Genomic DNA, 21,893 nt, shown 5'->3' with positions numbered 1-21,893 from the left:
GCTACAATTACAGTTTAAGTCGCCAGCACAACAAAACACTAAATTGAATGAACCGATCTCAAAAGTAAGGAATAGATTTCGTAGGAAATATTTCAAATAAAATTTAATTACGGAATCGTGTGCACTTCATATTTCTGGATCACTGAGCTTCCAACTGGCACTCGTAGCTTGATATGAATTATTCGATCTGAGCTCTACTCCACTTAAACGGTGCAATTCCGTGCACTACCTACGAGAATAGTTTTTTACGTATTTCTCCCTCTGATTTTAGTCCACTTTAGTTAGGAATAAGGAAAAATATTTCTTTAAAATTTGAAATAATTTAATCTTTGGTACCCTCATTAGATCCCCATTCCCAGTATCTACTAACATTCAATGTTATACTAAAATAAATATAAACTTAATAATTCCTAATTACCTACAATTCATGATTGACGACCACTGAAAATCTTAGAAAGGCTAGAATACTTTAAAAAAGTGTACTCTCTATAAATAAGTTTTATTACCTTACATAAATACAGATTTTATTTCAAAATACAATTACTTACGTATCGAACAAAAACTATTAAATCTAATTGGCTTTGCATGGAAAATTGTTTAGATTTTGATTTGTAAACTATTTGAGAGAGTTGTATTTGAGCAAAGAAGCCCTATTCGAAGGTGAGAGCCGAGAGGTCACGCAAGGCCTGTGCGTGACCCCTGAGCAAAAGAATCCCTATTCGTACAGAATAGGTACATATCTACGCACATGCGAGTTCTGCAATGATTTCTCATACGAACTATTTTTTTCTTTAAAATACCTAATATAAATCTTGATTGTTGTCAAAACATTTAATTAATAAAACGATAACTTTCATTTACTTTCACAGCAATAGTCCTTGTATTGTATCTTGTAAATTATAAAAAAAAATAAAACCGACGCCAAAAAACCTATACTAAAAAGTCGGTTTTATTTTTTTTTTTAAAATTTTACTTATTTCTAGCTTTTTAGTTAACTAATTATTACCTTGATGTTACCACTGAAGGTAGGCAGTAGGTAGGGAGAGTTCGGTATATTGTACCGCCGGGTAAATTGTACCACCCTCATATTTCGTAAAGTATTTATTGGATGTCTGTAATTGCAACACTCAGCGATACACAACTAAAATCAATTAATATCGGCCATGTGGTTTTTGCCGTGACAACAAACACGTGTGTTTTATTTTGAAAAGTATTTTTTCATTGTTTTCAAGTAACTTTTGACAATACATGTTTAGATTGTAATTTTGTTAAATTTAATCACAGGGTGTTTCTAATATGTTATTTAGAAGCGTAAATTAGTGTGGATTATAATTATTTGAAACATTTTTCGGTATTTATAAGCTATATTTTTTACCGATTTTTTAAAAGCACTATCACCTAGTCGGCTAAATTGTACCACATCAAGTTGTATGGAACTTTACCAAAGGATTTTGAAATTTTTTTTAGTAAATCATATTTTGAAGTTATAATAGCGTAGTTATGTTTGACTAACAATAAATGAAAGCAAAAGACTGGCAAAGTAGATTAGGTACAAGTGTGCGTTACGATAATTGGAATTACAAAACTTGTACTCAAAATCGTGATAACGTGTAAAACAATATCGATTGTCTATGTTATTAACTACTGTTCCTTTTCGTTTCCTAATTTGTTAAGAATGTATCGTATAATATTTTGCCATAGTATTTTTATAGGCTTGAAATTTATTGAAATCCAATTTAGTAACCCTGTGGTACAAATTATCGAACCGGTTGGCTAAATTGGACCGAAGCTCTGAACTCGTACTTTGTTGATTTGTGCTAAATATACAACAATCATGTTAATTAATACTTATGAAATAGTAAGTTGAATAATGTATCTTTTATTATATACCATGGACATTAGCAAAAACAAAAGAAAACTATGTGTAAAATGGGATTGAAAAAAACTGGTCCAAATTAGCGGACTCTCCCTTACATTGAGACCATATTCTTCATGGCTAGTGTAAAATAATATTACCTACAAAATACAGGTTACCATATAGGAAACCTAAAAAGATCTTAAACCGTCAGCCCACCTTAAAAACATGAAAGAATACAACTGTTGGTCTATTTGTACTTATAATATTTAAAGAATTATCCTCCAACTCCTAAGCATTAAGGAGTTGTACCTACCATGACCAGTTCATCATGATGAGATGATGAATATCTGATGTAAACACTTGAATAACTTTAGAAACTATACTTACCTACAAAATTAAAAGAATTATCCTCCAACTCCTAAGCATTAAGGAGTTTTACCTTCTATCATCAGCTCATCAATATGAGATGATGATTTCCAGGAGCAAATACTTGAATAACTTAAGAAAAAGTTTGAAAAACGATATACGTGCCTATAAAATTTGAGGGTTGCCCTCGATTTCCCTAGGATCTCATCATCAGATCCTGACTTGGTGACAATGGGACCACCTCAGAAGTGTACCCTATTGAAAAAAATAATAATTTTGAAAATCGGTCCACAATTGACGGAGTAATCGGTGAACATACATAGAAAAATTACATACAGTCGAACATATAACCTCCTCCTTTTTTGAAGTCGGTTAAATAATGTTTGAGCCACTTAAGATATCCGAATGAAACCACTATGGCTGAGTTGTAATAATCTACTTTAACTTTAACAAACGTCAAAAATCAGTCAAACTTCATATAAAAACGCCGGTTATCGTTATGGTTACGGTCAAATTTGGTGGTGCAACTCAGCCTGAGATTTGAAATTGATTGCTTATTATTGAATGTAGGTACTCACTTGGGAATCGAACCAGCGTGCACTACTTTTGAGTGTCTGTCTAGCCAATCGTGACCCAATTACCTTTGCGTTTATACTCGCCTTTCTATCATTTCCAGGAAGAAATAAATACCCCCCTGACATCTAACGGATAAGAAATAAATAAAAACCATCGACAGTCATCCTTTGTACTGGCGCGGCAGTAGCGTCCAAACTAAAACACTGACAATTCGAATCAGGCTCTGGTCAAAGACTCAATACTCAATACTCAATAGTTTATTGCTTCCATAATGTTTACAAAAGGTGTTATTGGTTCTACTATCTGAAAAATTATTGGTTTTTAAATTACAAGTCTGTTCATTTTTCCCTTTGATCTCTGCAATCTCGAACTACTGTCGAGCGTCTAAAGCTAGGCAATGCAGGCAATATGAAATCAAAATCAAAATCAAAATCAAAAAATATTTATTCAGTTTAGACCACAAGTGGCACTTATGAACGTCAATAGAAAATAATAAAAAAAGAAAAAGGTAGCCCTTATGGGGCACTTTACATGTCTCCTTATCTTTTGGGCCCTACCAGCGCTTCGAGACAATATGGTTCGAGGGAATCCCGTTTGTGTTACATTTTTCAGAAATTGGGTACCGTCGGTACTCAACTTCATAACCCTTTTGAAATGTGCCACGTGATATGAGCTAGTTAACACTCTGGACGATGCAAACGACAGAACAGGCTATAAGTAACGAAACTATGTCACATTTGCACAAAACTCTCGAGTGGAGTGGGCATGATGTTTTGACCTATTTCAAACTGATAGCTACGCTAACATTCTGAGCACAATTGCTCGTATGAACAAGTCCTGGTGAAAAAGTAAATGATCATTTAAGTCGACTTTCTGCTCTAAACATCACGAAAAAAATATTTCATCACTTATAAAGTACTTAAATCATGCGAAATTGATTAAATATTACTAAATATCAGATACCACCCACATTTCTCGCTTCGCAGGACATTTTAAGTGGAGACGCACCTTTAAATATTATGCGCTTAACAGAGCGTGAAAGTTGTAAAATGAAATTTTCACTCTGCAAATAACTAAACTCTGCTCATAAAATATGCATTTGCGAGAGATAGCACAAAATTACGTACCTACATGTCAAAGTTAATCTGTAAATTTTAAGCTGTAATGTTGCAATTTTGTGAACAAAAACGTGTTAGCAAAAATTTGTTTCCTGACTCACATTTTTTTTCAGAGTCAAAGACTACAAAATGATCCTTATTGCATTCAATTATAGTAGAATTACAAAGGAACGAGTTGCCTTTGACGCTAGGTGTATTGTTTCTGATATTTGAGCTGTCGTTATAAACGGGTTTCAAAGGTTAAGGTAAGAAACGATAAAGACTGAAAACTAAAAGTGACATCATCAATTTATCTATTTTAGGGAGACCCAACGCTTCTTTAATTATATTAATTAATAAAAAGGTTTATAGTATAAATATTTAAAGTGTATGCATGAAAGTTAAGTGGACTTAATTAAATAAGAAAGACTGTGTTGCGTAGTGCAATAAAGTGCAGTGACTCAACCCAAAGTTCAGGAAAAAAAATCTGTCCTTCCGAAATGGACTTAATAGAGCTATGGTTGTGGAGTGACCAATATCAAAATTGAGTTAAGGCTAACACGTACAACAGATGCAGATATTTCACCAACGAATTTCTTTGTTTTTGCTGCAAATAAATTATTAACTTTATTTGTAAACCAAAAAAAAAACAAAATATGTGCAAAGTGCATAACATAACATTTATTTAGGGCGTACGTTATCGCCTTAAGCGAGTAGTTATCAGTCCGACAGCTTAATTAATGTGATTGAAAACTTCTCGATCGCTTCGGTTTTACCGTAGGCCTCTTGAGTGTTGATTGGAAATAAGGCTTTAGTGGTTTCCTGTATATCTGTCACCGGAAAATAACAAAACTCGTAAGTTGATCAATTTTCTAGGTAGTTGATCAACTCTCGGAAAATAATAAACGGCAGTTGAAATGTATTTAACGCATTGAATTTTAGCTAATTGGTCAACTTACGGTACCTAGCCGTAATTTAATAATTAACTATATTGCTACAAGTAAAATCATCCACAAATGGGCCAATCGTTGCCCAGTGTACTATTTGACGGTACACTATTATCCGTCACTTAATACACTTTTCTCTGATTGGTCGACAGCATTAATTATAAGTATAATTAGCAAGTGTTTATTCATAGAGTTACAAACACTTAGATATGTTGTTTTAATATTTATATTTTAGAGATAGGGATATTCAAGTTCGTCTATGCTATATAGTTAAATAAATGAAAAATGTTTAAATATATTGGAGCTCAGAGTTTTATTATTGTAAGTTATATTAATAATAAGTATTATAATCAGTTTAATCAGTCAGTACAATCAGTGGGCTAAGTACCTACAGAAAATATTTTTTATTTTATTTTCTGTACTTAGCCCACTGTAGTACTTTTGTAACTCTGCATCAGTGTTCTCGATCAACAAAACTAGTATTGCTCACTGATTGTTCGTTTATTTCTACCACTACAGACTCCATTTCACTCATCATAAATAAAATGACGCGTTATAATGAGAATTATTACCAAACAAAACAACAATTGCTAATTTTACTACTGTAAATAAAGAAAAACAAGTACGGACTAGATAGAGTAATGGCGGCGGCCGGGTGGCGGGGAGCGGTATAAAAGCACGTGAGTCTTTCAACCAATCAACGTGCACCTTGCCTTTGTCGGATAATTTAACGGCAAGACGCCGTAAATTAATCAACTTACTAAAATACATACGTTAAATAGTACATTTCAAATGCCGTTTATTATTTTCCGAGAGTTGATCAACTACCTAGAAAATTGATCAACTTACGAGTCTTGTTATTTTCCGGTGACATATCCATACTTTTTCATTAATCATTGAGGTCAGGACCTGTCAGGAATGACTGATAAAGACCCAAATACTGAATTGTCCTATCCGTGACATTGACAGCGGGGCGCCACCGTCAATACCGGATCGCTGGTTATAGATGACCCACGCTGAACTGTCCCACCAAACTCAATGACAGGGGGGCGCTACCATCGTTCAACTATATGGTTTCCAACATGGCAAAAATCGGAACCAGCGATCCGGTATTGACGGTGGCGCCCCACTGTCAATGTCATGCACATAGGACAGTTCAGTATTTTGGAACTATATGATTTTTGCCATGTTGGAAACTATACCTAGTTGAACGATGGTGTGGCGTCCCCTTGTCAATGAGTTTGGTAGAACAGTTCAGTTTAGGTCACCTATAGCCTAGACGCAGACCACCGACTTTTAGTTGGCTGATAGTTGTGTCGGGCTGTTGATCAGTATGATTATGTATGGAAGTGCGCACATCACACCGATTTGATAACGGCCGATTCTTCATACAAATTAGAATCGGGCCCACTATCGGCCAACTAAAAGTCGGTAGTCTGCACCTAGACTTATACTCGTAGACAGGAGAAGAAAACATTCAAGAAAAATAATCACCATCGTATACAAAGGCTGAGTTGCACCATCTTACTTTAACCGTAACTACAACAATAACCTTTTTTTATGGAGTTTGACAGATTTTTGACGTTTGTTAAAGTAAGATGGTGCAACTCAGCCTTAGTAACATGTTTTAAAATAACTACTTCACATACATTCAGAACTGTTTGGATTTTCAGAAGCTTTAGTATTATTTTCGATGGCTTATCTTTAAGTAGCCCAATTACGCTTTAAGCCGCTAAAAATATTAAAGGATGCTTCAAACGCCCTCTGGTTTAATGAGCTTATAATATTATGTATTTTCGAACCAATTATCCAGACAACGACTTAATCGGCTTAAGAATAAAAGCTTTACATAATAAAATTGCTACGAGTATTTCTTATTATATTATTTCTTAGGAAAATTACGCTACATAATTCGTACTTGAATTAGAAAGCCTACACATTATCGAACAACCAACGCATAACAATATTGTTATGTAATAGGAAAGTTCCACGATTCAATAGACCTAAGATCTAAAGTTAAGTACTAGGTACTTATTGTGACTTAATTTTTCAATGAGGATTTCGGGTCGAACATATAAAAGAAAAGATCACAATGGATTAAGTTTATGATGGTTCTGGATGGGTGTGCTGCCACACAACCCAACCAAATGGACAATTAAAATTGTCTACACATTGTAAATAAGTCGAAAATTGTAGTAGGTACTTCAATCTACCTATTGTTTGTTTGCAAATAACGTATCTTATCATCATTTCAGCCATAGGACTTCCACTGCTGAACATAATCCTCCCCCAATGATTTTCGGTTGGCCGTTTGGTAGCGGCCTGCATCCAACACCTTCCTGCGCTGCCTTTGTTGTAAGATCGTCTGTCCACCTTGTGGCTGGATGAAAAAAGTGGAAGATCATGCTTTGTCTTGGTTTTGAAAACCATAACATGAATTTTACAAAGGTCACAATGCATTCAATTAATTATCGCTTAACATTCAATTAATTATCGCTTAAGTGTTTTTGGTCTTTGAGAAAAACTATATTACATTTTTATACTTGTGACTGGACAAGCTCAGACTGCCACTCACGTAATTTTCACAGAAACATTTAGCGAGTTTTCACATAGGTATTAACATCCGTTAGTAATAATGTATTATTGCATCCTGTTAATTTCATGCCCTTTGAACACGGTGATGAGTGAAATACAATAATAGAATGGTTTCCCTCGTTATTATTATGTAAAAGAGGGCACAAAATTTATCATTCACTCATTAGTAAATCGCGGTCGCATACAATAAGTATAAATCGATTAAATAGAAATAAAGAGATACAAATGTTATAATGGATAAAAGGTGAGTGTAGGTATTTTGACCTATTTTTGTAGAGAAACGTCATTACGCGACGTCACAAAATATTCCCTCATGTCTCTAAATGGAGTGGTTAAAAAAAGCAAGTTTATTTTTACTTATGATAATTTAATCAATTTAAGTACAAAGTAGGATCGGATATCTCTCGGGAAATACAAACTAATTAATTAAGTGACCGTTTTAATGCTTAGGACAAAAAATTGTTTTACATAAGTCAACAAAGGCTGTCAGTAAGTCAAGTTTTAAATTAGGTAGATTTGCTAGGAAATTGTGCATTAATTAATTCTTTCAGCAGTTTGAGTTTCATAAACATAACCTTACGATTGAGAAATAGCATTTGTTAGCGTCTCTACATAATATTTCTGACATCATTGAAAACTGTGCCTAACTTTTATTCCAAGTTACAAAAACTGAATTCCACTTTTTACTTATCATTAGGTAGGTCTTAAATAAATCATCATTGTGTATAAGTCTTCCGTCATCCTGCTTGAAAGCAAAAACAACATTATTAATAGTGTTTAACAGCCATACCACCATCATGCTGATTGTGTCTAATGCCATAAGAGCACGTTGACAGTTTATCAAAATGCATTAATTACCTATCTCCCGGGCTAGAATGCGGGCCGTGATAAAAATGTATCAATGATTTTAGACGTCAAACTGCATGGGCTTATTGCGTAAATTCGATAAAATCTATTAATAAGTGTAGGTAGGTATATCTGTTGCACTGAACGGGTCATAGATTGCATTAATGGAAATTAAAGCTAGACTTTATAGTTGAGTTGATAAAGTTTAAACTTTATACAGAGAAGTGCCAGGCAGGAGTTCGGAAAACTATTTTAGGGCTATTTTTTTATCATGCTAGAATAGTCTGAATCGGGGCGTCAAAGGGTTGCTTGAGCGTGGACTCAATATGAATATGGATGGATTGCATATTATGGCGATACAATAGGGGTATTTTATTGGGCCTCCCCTATAGTCCGGACAGTTGCACATCACGGCAAATTGAAGCACCTTATGTGAAAGAAATAGAGACTATTTTGCGACAAACATTTAAAATCTGATGTGCTGTGTGTGTTCGTCTCTTCGTTCAAATATTGGCGATAGGCTTTTGGGATAGGGCGCTGGACCGATATGCAATAAACTTTGTTTATTTTTACTGCGTGCATTTTAACTTTGTGTGGAAACAACTGGGCGTAACGTTTTGCCACTCCCTTTTGAAGTCGATTGACGAAATGGATAGATATCAAACAAAGTTTGATGAAAGGGTAAACTTTAACTGTGTGAGCTAAACAAGGCTTTTAAAGTGCAATATCAATGAAGTTCAGTCATTACAGAGATTAACCTGCAAATCCTGAACTTAAAACTTCTGTAATAGAATAAATTTTGAAATGTAGGNTTTCGCGAATCGGTGTTCATACATTCACTTAATACATTAGACGCCATGTTGTCATAAACGACATATTATAAAATCGCTGTGATTTAATATTCTTAATCATTAATTTTATGGCAAGTGTCCATCAGGAATCATTGTTCTTACACACAGAATCGTATTATTTCGCTTTCGGGTAGTAATATGTCAAAATTGTTGGTTCTTAGGCGAACAATGTATGGAGAACGAACATTGTCCTTTAAATCATTAAAAGAATCACGAAAAGAACCTACCAAGTGCGAGTGGGACTAGCACACCGAGGGTTCCATACAAACCAATAAATCGTTCCTGAAATTAAGGTTTTCGAGCAATAAACTGCAAAAAAAAAACACGTTTTTTGTAGCCCCACAAATATTTTATTATAATTATGTATAATGTTTTGATACCTAGTTAATTTTAGCCGTAAATACAATGCATTCATGAAAGTGCTATCTAAAAGTCGTGTTAGTTACTCCAATTATAACTCAAGAATGGCTGAACCGATTTAGCTGAAAATTGTCAGGGAGGTAGTTTAGAGCCAGGAGAAGGACATAGGATGCTTTTTATCCCGTTCGAAATTAAAAAAAGTCTGTTTATTTATTGCCATTAAGGCGGAACAAAGTTCGCTGGGTCAGCTAGTTTCACAATAAAGTTAAAGCTGTGTCTTTACTTTAGAAATAATTTTCATAGATATTTTGTCTTATTCTCAGTTCAAAACAATACTTATATGAATATGAACCAGCTTAGCTGCATCTTCTCTTAATACATAACCCTGTCTTTTCTTAAAATTAAGTTTAATCTGATAATATTTTAGCTGGATACTTACCTTTTAAACTTAAAGGATTATGATGAATGTTCTATCTAGTTGCAAGTGATTCACATTTCCAAAAATATATCTAAGTATTCAAAATAACAACATCCAAAACCTCTTATCAAAACGAATACTAAGTTAAGTGTCAGGGAAAAGATAAATATGGAAAAAATGAATTGTCCAAGGATCCACTACAAAAGTAATCCAATGCAATGCGGATCAAGCTCATAAAGCATACATTGCATCAGAGCCAAAGCACACGATACGTTGCGGCAGCGGTGCGACGCCGGAGCGGTGTCGCTGCGTAGTCTGAGCGTGAGGCCCCATTAGTCTGTTGCGCTGCGTCGCGTCATAACCCTTACATAGAAATAACTAGCTTTTGCCCGCAGCTTCACCCGCGTGAAATTTAGTTTGTCACAGATCGTCATAAATTATAGCCTATGTGTTATTCTGGGTGGTAATAAAAATAATACTGTAAAGTTTCATCAAAATCCGTTCAGTAGTTTTTGCGTTAAATAGTAACAAACATCCATCCAGACATCCAAACTTTCGCATCCTACTAATTTATAAATGCGAAAGTTTGGATGTCTGGATGTTTGTTACTCTTTCACGCAAAAACTACTGAACGGATTTTGATTAAACTTTACAGTATTATTGTTTATAACCCAGAATAACATATAGGCTATAATTTATGACGATATGTGACAAACTAAATTTCACGCGGGTGAAGCCGCGGGTAAAAGCTAGTTTATAATATTAGTAGTGTGGCGGGCCGCGCGGCGCGATACGGTAATCTTTGCGGTGCGATACCGCAACGCATCGTGAGCTTTCGCTTTCAACTGATGCAAAAAGAAAATTGTGAAGGATATTACATTTTTCTTATCGTTTTGACACCCTTACCCATAGCTGGGCACCGTTAATCAAATAGTTAACTTCGTTAATCGTTAAACCGTTAATAAAAAAATTAACTTCGTTAAACGTTAAAACGTTATATTTCGCAAGATTTAACGCAAGTTAACGTTAATCGTTAATCCGTTAACACATGATAATAAAACGAAAAATAAAATGTATGCAAGGTTCAAATAATTTCGAAAGCTTGTATGGCGCATGGAATTTATTTCTCTTTTAGCTTGCGAAATTATTTGAACCTTGCATTAGTACAATTATTTTTTTCGTTTTAGTACAAGTAATTGCATTTCAGAATAAAAGCTTGTTTTTAAAAAAGTTTTTTAATATTATAATTTTATTTTACATATTTTATTATTAGTATCTCAATCTCAGAGCCTTGGTCCCAAACTCGATAAGTTTCCACCGTTTCGTTTAGGAATTCCTATGGCCACCTCCTGACTCCATCATCAGGACCATGGACATTATCTAGTACTAAAGTCGAGCACTTTAGAAAAAGACAAATCCAACGAACCCAAATTCGATGCGCTTCTGCCGTTTCATTTAGGAGTTCCTATGGCCACCTCCTGACTCCACCATCAGACCAGCTTAATGGTACCATAACATTGCATTGTCATCGTACTTACATAATTATACCAAATTTCAGCTCAATCGGTTGAGGAAAACTTTTTATAAATTCAGTTGCAAGATTTGTATCACACATACTATAGCCTGACCAGGAACATAAAAACCCTCGCCATGTTGCGGAAAACTAATGGTACTAATTTCTTTTAATGGCAACAGTAACTGAAAACTTCATTGACATGTCACCTTGCATGTCAGTCTATTGCTGTCAAAGTGTAAACAAACTTTATTTTAAATGTGCGCAATTGATTTTGTGAATTAAATTGCTAAAATCTTTTTATAGTCGTGAAAGAAAAGTGGTTCACTATGTGTTAAAGTATTTGTCGAAGAGAAATATTAAGGGTTCGGACAATATTTTCATTGAATAATGTTTCCGACAAAGGTTGTCAAATTGACTGACATGTTTATCGTATAGTACAGTCCGCTATGAAAAAATAGCTGTGGTTTGTTTCAACTACCTATTTTAAAGTTTTTTGTCACTTTCTAAGTGTTGAATTTTATGGAATTGGGAAAGAAGTACAGAGTTTGAAGCGTTCATGAGCAGACATTGCAGTTGAATATTCAAGTACTAAATTTGATTATTGATGAATAATAAAATAAATCCTACTAGCTCGATTGATGGTTTCGTTTAATTTATTTAAACCAGGTTACCTATAATAATATTTTTTCGTTAATTTATGAAAATATCAAATTAGCCCGTAATCCTGAATCCTGATACATAAAGTTAGCCTATTAATTTAACACAGGTACGACTGTACTCAGTGTTGCACTATCAAATGCAATTGACGCGCCTCTATGCCAGGGTTTTTATGTTCCTGGTCAGGCTATAACAAGTGAAGTAAAAAAAAAATAAAGCTTGGAATTAAATAAATAAATAAATAAAAAATATCATTTTTATATCATTTCGTTAGTGATCTACTTACAAAAACTGTTGTTTTGGGTTCTGCAAGTTCTGGAAGCCCGAACGTACTTGTCAGAACGCATTTTCCTAGCGTTTTTCAGCGTGCCTGCTGTATCTTTTTGGTAAATAGTAGGTACTGGATTAACGATTAACGGACTTGATTATTTAACGGAAGTTAACGAGTCCGTTAACAATTTTTAAAGTTAACTTAAAAGTTAATCCGTTAATAGAAATGTTAACTTCGTTAATTAACGATTAACGGATTAACGAGTTAATGCCCAGCTATGCCCTTACCCTTACATTGCATTATCGTAAACATTAAGAAAATGTAAGCATCAACTTATAAATTGTACCTTTTAGAGTAGGCGCACACCGTTGATTTTTCGTCGGCCGATAGTTTAGTCGGGCAGTTGATCAGTATGGGCATGTATGGGAGTGCGCACATTAAGCCGATTCGATTTAACCGATTCTTCATACAAATTAAAATCGGGCACAACTATCGGCCAACTAAAAATCATCGGTGTGCGCCTACTCTAACTGATAACTGAAAGGTGCGGAAAGGAAGCAGATGAGGATGTACCTTTCGCTTTGTCGGTCCTTCTAATGCAAAATAATGTCATTTTCTTTCACGTCCAAGGAAACAAGAGGAAAATAAACTTCCGGCCTCTTTAAACTGTGTCTTCTATGTTATTTTAAAGGCATCTTCATTATTTCCTTTTTATGTTAAAGTGCCTTCCGTAGTTTTTATAGCCTGACCAGGAACATAAAAACCCTCGCCATGTTGCGGAAAACTAATGGTACTAATTTCTTTTAATGGCAACAGTAACTGAAAACTTCATTGACATGTCACCTTGCATGTCAGTCTATTGCTGTCAAAGTGTAAACAAACTTTATTTTAAATGTGCGCAATTGATTTTGTGAATTAAAATGCTAAAATCTTTTTATAGTCTTGAAAGAAAAGTGGTTCACAATGTGTTAAAATATTTGTCGAAGAGAAATACTAAGGGTTCGGACAATATTTTCATTGAATAATGTTTCCGACAAAGGTTGTCAAATTGACTCTGACATATTTATCGTATAGTACAGTCCACTATGAAAATTAGCTGTGGTTTGTTTCAAATACCTATTTTAAAGTTTTTGTCACTTTCTAAGTGTTGAATTTTATGGAATTGGGAAAGAAGTACCGAGTTTGAAGCGTTCATGAGCAGACATTGCAGTTGAACATTCAAGTTCTGAATTTGATTATTGATGAATAATAAAATAAATCCTACTAACTCGATTGATGGTTTCATTTAATTTATTTAAACCAGGTTACCTATAATAATATTTTTTCGTTAATTTGTGAAAATATCAAATTAGCCCCTAATCCTGAATCCTGATACATAAAGTTAGCCTATTAATTTAACACAGGTACGACTGTACTCAGTGTTGCACTATCAAATGCAATTGCCGCGCCTCTATGCCAGGGTTATTATATTCCTGGTCAGGCTATAATAACATTATTTATGCAACGCTGTTAGAAGTATTATACTGTATAATTATTATGATTAATAATTATACAGTATGACGTCAGACAAGGCATTAAGCATTTAGTTTTATTTATGTCCTTATTAATTATTCAAGCTGACAAGATAGTATTAATGTCGAATAAAAAGTGTTATTTCGGCCATTTCAGCTACCTACCTAATTGGTTGTGTTATCTTTTTGCAGACATTTCAAACAAAATTTAAAGCCTTAAAAAAACAACATAAAAAGCATCGCTTTACTATCAAAATTAAAAATTGTTATTTTTTTACAAAATTCACTGTTTACAAATTTTAATGTCTTAAAGTACCTATGAACAAAAAAATTACAGAGTAATCTGGATATTATTATTTCGTTTTATAAAAATACATAATCTACATTATTTCATTTAATCCTGCCATTCATGTTGTTTAACTTTAATTTTATCTGTTTTGTAAACAGTAAATCCTTATAATGTATTGTGTTTGTTTATTTATTTATAGGAAAAATCTACAGCATTATCTTATAAATAATTACAAGTTTGCTTATAATATAAATGTATATGTTAGCAAGTAATGCCAATTATAGGCGGTCTGCGGTCCTTCTTGACTAGGTAGGTACTTACAACATCTACATAGTAAATATTAATACATTAATTTAATATACCAAATTACAGTTAACACTTTTTCGCTGCTTAATTGGTATATACTTAGGTACTTTAAATTCTAATTTGGTAACAGTAGTAAAAGTACTATTTATAATGAATAATTATCTTACTGAACTAAATTAAATACAAACATACCTTATATCACTTAAGATTCTTATTAAATGATTAATAAAATATGCAAGAACAAAAGGTTATGTTTTTACTTGTTAAGAAGGTTCTTAAAAACTGATCAATCAATGTGATTTGGGTCGTTATACCATTCGGTCAAGTTGGTAAATTCGAGAGAGAAATTAGAAGTGTTTGCGTTTTAATAGTATTATTATTATGAACAAAAAATGGAGGCCATGAATTGTTATTGGTCTTTTTGAGTTTATGGAATGCATATTTTTTAACAAAACATCTTTTTCTTAACTTTATAAATCGACCAATAACTGAAACAAGCATTTTCCTCATTGTGTCCACCTGTAGATATTGCGTCCATTCATTTATAAAATGAAATATTAGTGAGATAAGTAATGCAATTTGCAAATATTATATCCAGGTATTAAAATAAAAAGAAAATGGAGTCATCATACATTTTATTTTTCAAACTATTGAGCGACTTAAAAAATATAAAATACTTTTTGAATTCATAGAAATAACTTTTGGTTTTGGTTACTGTGTTGGTAAATACATAGATGGTTATTAGCATATTTCTGTTAGCTGAAGAGGATTTGAAAAGTGATCCGTCGTCAGGATGCGAACAGGACGGTGGATGAAAACTAACAGGTGTACGGACCCTATTTAATTATCCGTAATAAATAATAATAAATCTTTGGACAATTACACACAGCACCAGCTAGTCCCCAACTAAGCAAAGCTTGAACTATGGGTACTAGACAACGGATATAAACATACTTAAATACATTTTTTTTGTAAATACATAGATACATATCATAAATAGTAACACCCAGACCCATCACAGAAATTAAAATTCTCATAGCTAATTTCAATTTCTGCCCGGCCGGGAATCGAACCCGGGACCTCTCGGCATAGCAGTCCGTTCTTAACCACTACATCAAACGGCCGGCATAATTAAAATTAATTCAGGATCTTGAATATTAATCAAATTATAACTTCTAGGTACTACCAGCAAATTAATTTTATTCATTAGTTTATGAATTGTGATAGAAACTGATAGATCTCTGATAGACTGTTACTAGATCAATTGACGGTATTATTTTTTTTTAAATTGATATACATTTACAATGAATCTTCGAAAGTATAATGTAAGTATTATGATTATCTGTAAAGTAGAACTAAAAACTAAACATAAGTCGCAAAGCAAACTATAAATAAAGACAAAAAAGCATAACCAAACGTATCTTTACTTTTGCACATGGGCCCGACCTCTAGTAGGCACAAATGAAAATGAAAACTCATTCTCGTGAGTTTCCATGCCTTATTTTTATAGCAGACTGTATCCTTCAAGCGGTGTAGACAAAATTGTATAGATGGCAATAAAATAGCTCCCAGTTCTATAATTTTGGTTATAATAACTAGTTTAATGACTAAAGCAAATCAGTTTTTTAAGTTACTTATATACCTAATTATTAAATTATATTTAGCAGAAACAACTGCATACAAAATTAGTTTCCGATTATAACCAAATACGCAACAAGTTTGTAATTCAGAACCTAAAGAACAGATGTCGCTACGCAAAATATGGGTCAAACGAAGGAATATGGGTTACTTGGAAGCTGCGTGCAATCGATAAAATAGAAGGGTATGAACTTGACCTTTATCCCTACGCGTTAGATTACCCTCCTTTGTTGAAAGAGGGAGCTGTTCGGAGTTTCTTGCGGATGCGAGGGGAACTCCATCGAGGGATCACTCTTGTGTCTGAAGGGGACACCCCTTCATCCACGTCGTCAGCTTCGGTTTTGATCTCCATTTTCTGGAAAAAAATAGTTAGAATTTAGGAAATGTTTCAGAACCCATAAAACTCATTATGTAAACCCTGTCCCCATTGGCTCCCCCTTATAGCAGGAGCTTGGAGATCGTGAATGGAAGGACGACCACGGAAGACGTCTTGGTCGTGAGCTGGAATGACTCCATGGTTTCTAGCTTTTCCCATCGGAGGGCATTTAAGAACACACGTGAGGAACGTAGTGGGAACACACTGTATCTTTAGTGAGTCAAACATTACTCGCTTTTATGGGGTCGACGGGTTTCATACATAAGGATGGGCCATTTTTAGGGTTTTGCAGTCCTGACATGGAACCCTTATTAAGAGTAAAAATGCTTAGCAACTGACCAGCACATCAAGCGCCGCAAGTGGAATTGGATTGGCCACACTCTCCAAAGGGATCACGATCACATCTCCAAGCAGGCTCTGGATTAGAACCCCCAAGGAAAACGTAAACGTGGTTTCCCCAAGCAAACTTGGCGGCACACTATAGCAGACGAGGCGAAGAGAATCGGCAAGACATGGAATGCGATCAAACGCGAAGCTCAAGACCGAACACGATGGAGGACTGTTGTGGACGCCATCTGCCGAATATAGGGGACATAGGATCTTAAGTCAAGTAAGTCTGCTGATTAATTTCGTTGCGGGTCCAATGACAGTTTAACTTTTCCCCGGGACAAACTTGACCTTCATTGGTTGGGTTTTTGTGGCGGTCAAGCTGTAGATCCAAGCTGTAGATAGCTGCACAGGAGTTGCAGTGGTGGGAACGAGAGGTGGGAATGGTCCCGTAAGTCAAGTAAGTGGACTGACCTGCACGATGAGCCGGATGAGCGTGTGCTGCTGCTCCATGAGCTGCGACATGTCGCGCAGCCGCCGCTTCTGTTTCTCCAGCTCCGCCGTAATGTAGTCCTCGCTACTCTCCAGCACTAGGTCTAAACCAGCTTTAAAATTTTAAAGTGAACCAGTATCGTCATATTAACTGGAGGTTTGCTTATAAATTAGAACTTAGAAATGAGTATTAGTGAAATTAATGAAAGCAATTACCATAATTTAAAATAGGGTACATAATATTTGTTCAAATTATGATAAAAGTGTACTCAAAATGTTGATAGAAAATAATATGAAAAAATAAATTACATCGAATTATTAACTGTGTAAATTAACATACATACCATCATCCGTGAAAGGGTTACAGAACCATTTGCGAAGGATCAAGTCCAGAAAACCCAGCTTGCTGCATTTATTATTTGGGTATTCAATAAGTTCATCTTTATCAACTTTCTCCAATAGTATCGCTGGTAGTTTTCTCTCCAACTCTGTATGAAGTACTACCTGAAACACGAAGATGATCAAAGGTTAGTTTTGAAGAGCAACGTTAGATTATTGTATCTTAAAGTTTTTATTTATTGTAGGAGTTATAATATCACCTGCATCGCTAATCTCTTCAACTGTGCATTCCTCCTCACACTTTCAATGTCACCCACAGCCAAACCAATGAGGAGGTTCATCAGAAGAATTGGCATCAACACCATGAATAGTGCAAGTATGAAAAATGTCGGCATCGGGAACGGTAGTATGACGTCCGTTTCGGATTTGTTGTAGTACGGCTGCACGTACGTTCCCACAAAATCTATTTCTCCAAGCATCATAGCAAAAGTACGCATGAGAGACATGGGAATTGTGCTGAATGATAAATGGTGACCCTGGAAAAATGTAACGTAAGTAACGAGTAAACAAACAATTTGTCCGCCCATCTAATAATCTAATTGAAGCCATTAACAATTTGGATCTTGCACAGATAAATGACCTACTTGTTCACTGCCAATTTAACAATTTCGCTTTGCAATTTGGAAAGAAATTCGCGTTGTGTTCATGTTAAATTTATGAAACGGTTCACCTAATAGGCCAGATTATCATTGAATTTAATTTTCATGACGTCATGAACGCAAAGCCTCAAGAAAATTTATTAAATCAATTCTGTACCCACTTTAGATAGAAGTATGAAAAATGCCAGGCCAAACGCAATGATCAGAATCGAGAACAACATCAAGACTTTGATCAGCGTCTGCAAGATCTCCAGGAACATCACCACGTATATGCCAATTTGGTCGAAGCGTTGAAGTAAAAGCAGTAGCTCGAACCAGGAGAGGAAAACTGTTATAGCGGCTGCAGAAAACTGAAAAATAGGCATACAAGTTTAAGATGTTTCCATGAACATTATTGTCTATAATGTAAATATTTTTTGTTGTAAAATAAAACTGTGGTACTAAATATGCTCCTTGCACAGTCCCTTACGACTGTTTATAGAACTCTATAAAAAATCTTACTTGTATGTCATAGAAACCTCCGAATAGGGTCGGAAAGACCATCTGAGTGGAACTGATATACAACATCCATGAGACCAAGTTACATGGGTCGACTAGGTAGTGCCATTTCTGCTGCTTCAGATTATACGCCTCTCGTATTATGCAGATTACGTTGTAGACTATTATCGCTACTGTGCTTGTGTACATTGCCACCATGATTTCAAAATCTGAAATCAATTTGCTGATTCAGGCGATTATCAAAAAAAGTATTGTGCTCTACTTTAGTACTAAGTTACTACTATGGTTTATTGGTCAATGTGCATCTTTGACTTACCTATTGGCTTACTATTATTATCAATAGTTGTACTATTTTCCACGCGTTCTGAAATTATCTTATCGTCTGATAGATTTAAAACAGGAGAATTACATGTAACCGGTTTTACTACAGCTGCTGTACTCGGATCGACGTTTGCCATCAATAGATATGTATAAACTGTCCCAAATATTAGGTAAATGCAGTAAAACAGGAGATTTGCCAGGTGAAAGTACTTTCCGTAGGAGTTCCATTTCATTTGTAGATATTTTTGACTCAATGGATGAGCTAGGAGTTCAACTCTGCCATGAGCAACCATCGCCTGAAAAATTATCAGGTATGTATTATTAGGTATTACTTATTAAAAATAGCTTTCAAAATTAATGAAAAACCAGTCACCATACACATAATTCAAAATTTACATCAGTAAGTTGTAAAACCACAATAAATAGTGCAGATTAGACATAGACGGTGTTAATATTTACATTAGTAATTTGACAAATAAGCTTGAAACCACCAAAATCACCAAGTCGTGGTGAGGAAGCTTTGCTGTGAATGATTATTTTGATGCCATGAAACCAGTTGGTCATACTTTTTACTCATAATCTCTTTTACTATCTGAATCGGTAAAATAGGTAGTTTAGAAATCAATTTCTTCTTTTATAGATGACCCGCGCTGAACTGTCCCGCCAAACTCAATGACAGGGGGGCGCTACCATCGTTCAACTATATGGTTTCCAACATGGCAAAAATCTGAACCAGCGATCCGGTATTGACGGTGGCGCCCCACTGTCAATGTCATCGACAGGACAGTCCAGTATTTTGGAACTATACCTAGGCGACAAAATATGTCTTAGTGACTTTAACATCAATATTGCTTGCTCATCAAACCATATCTCTATTTGATCTATTTGTTAAAATGAGTATTGAAGTAATTTAACAATCTGCATTTATATTTGGGAATAGTAGAACTTCTTCTCCAAAGCTTTGAAGAAACGGTTATCAGGGTTTAGAAACATATTCAAAATAGGTTGGAACAACACTTATTTCGTGGCATCAATACACACAGTCAAGCATTGCGCTAGGTCTGACTCACGTTGATAACACACAACGGTTCTGGACGGTATTTTGGGTTGTTTAGCGCCAGTCTCATGGCGTCTACCTCAAGTTTGGAGCGTTGGTAGTGTTTGAAAGAGTACTTAATCTGCACGAAGCGAAAAAAAACAGAATCAGTATCAAATTGTTGTGGCACTTACGTTGAGAGCTGGTAACGGTATTTTCTGCGATTTCGGAACGCTTTCGGTTTTCTTTGTGCCGTCTTCGTCCTTTAATTGAGGACATAGCGCATCGAAGTTGTACTTGATCTAAATTTAGTAAATAGGTTAGTATTACTTACAAAGTGTAAATGAATATTTTTTTGTCCGTAACTGTACTTTAAATGAGTTGTGTAACAAGAGTGCTTAAAGTCTACAAGTACTATTTAGCATGATCAGCATCAATATTAATTAAGCGTAGGTAAATTCTTTTTAAAGATATTTATTTGCAGTGGACCTAGTAAAATAGACTGCATCTATCGATATTCCGAATAATTTGTGTATTTTTGTCGTAGAAAGTAGCAAAAATATATCGAGTTAAAAAATAACTGCCAATCTTTTAGACTAAAACGTAGGTATAAACAATATAACTTTGGCATTTCATAATTGCAATGTTACCTTGCTCGCGGATCGCTTTGGATAGGTACGTTCTCGATCTATTATGGTTGCTTTTAACTTACCATATGACTGCTATAATTACAATTTTCCAGACTCACGTAAAAGCTCTTGGAATCCTTTTTGCAGTTGGCCTTGGTGATGCACCGGTCCTGGACCGCTTCAAAGACACGCGGCATGTAAGCGATCAGAGCTAACGTCACGCACGGGTGGCGATCTGAGCGAAGAGCCATCACTTCCTTGGCTCTGCAATTGAAATGAATAATAATATCAGAGTGAATCGATTGCACGCCACCACTGTATTAAAAAAAATCCAATGGCTCAGGCTTGAGTTTCAATGGCTTAGGCTAGTTCGATATGTTTCAGACGTGCTAATTTTGAGACACCCTGTATATTCTGCATACTATTAAGCCCAGAATATTAAAAAATCTATAATATAAAAATGAATCGCAAAATGTGTTGGTAAGCGCATAACTCAACAACGCCTGGACCAATTTGGCCAAATCTTTTTTTTAAATGTTCGTTGAAGTTCAAGGATGGTTTTTACGGCGAGAAAAATTAGAATTATTGCTGGAAAAACCCTAAAAATAGCCCTTTTCTTTTTCCCATACAAATGATTTGTAACTAAAACGTAGTCAATTTGAGCTTTATTGCTATGGTATAAAGTTCATATTAAGTTACAAGCACTCACTGTTGTCTAAGCAATGTAGGTGTGTTCCTAACGTCAAAGATCATATTATCTATCAAAACAATGTGCGTGTGTGCGTTGGAGCACAGAATACATATATACATAGTTGGAGGAGTTTAATGTCGCGTTCCGAAACTCGCGTTTCTTTTGTATTAGTTTCTTTATCTATACTTATAATAAATCTGTAGAGAGGTCAATTCTGTACATGAAATATATTTTCAAAATAACTATCAGGGGGTGATTAGTGATCGATACTGATGCCAAAAATGCAATCAGTAAAATTTTTGTCTGTCTGTCTGTCTGTCTGTCCGTCTGTATGTTCCTTATAGAAACAAAAACTACTCGACGGATTTTAACGAAACTTGGTACAATTATTCTTCTTACTCCTGGGCAGGTTATAGTATACTT

General features: G+C 34.8%; 1 protein-coding gene across 1 annotated transcript in view; it reads right to left on the bottom strand.

Moving 5' to 3' along the window:
- Positions 1-15,035: 15,035 nt before the first annotated feature.
- Positions 15,036-21,893, bottom strand: part of TrpA1 (Transient receptor potential cation channel A1) — a gene marked incomplete at its 5' end in the record, with an annotated part of 29,927 nt that continues 23,069 nt past the window's right edge. Inside the window, 9 exons of the mRNA XM_028314709.1 lie at positions 15,036-16,457; positions 17,280-17,410; positions 17,642-17,801; positions 17,897-18,172; positions 18,457-18,645; positions 18,797-19,002; positions 19,110-19,410; positions 20,345-20,452; positions 20,899-21,043. Of these exons, the coding sequence (XP_028170510.1) occupies positions 16,320-16,457; positions 17,280-17,410; positions 17,642-17,801; positions 17,897-18,172; positions 18,457-18,645; positions 18,797-19,002; positions 19,110-19,410; positions 20,345-20,452; positions 20,899-21,043 (1,654 nt within the window). The remainder of the gene's footprint in view (positions 16,458-17,279; positions 17,411-17,641; positions 17,802-17,896; positions 18,173-18,456; positions 18,646-18,796; positions 19,003-19,109; positions 19,411-20,344; positions 20,453-20,898; positions 21,044-21,893) is intronic.

Source organism: Ostrinia furnacalis, unplaced genomic scaffold, assembly GCF_004193835.3.
Source record: "Ostrinia furnacalis isolate ACB-3 unplaced genomic scaffold, ASM419383v2 OfSCF4894, whole genome shotgun sequence".
Taxonomy (NCBI): domain Eukaryota; kingdom Metazoa; phylum Arthropoda; class Insecta; order Lepidoptera; family Crambidae; genus Ostrinia; species Ostrinia furnacalis.
The sequence above is the reverse complement of the archived record's forward strand: the minus strand, read 5'-3'. Positions and strand labels throughout refer to the sequence as shown.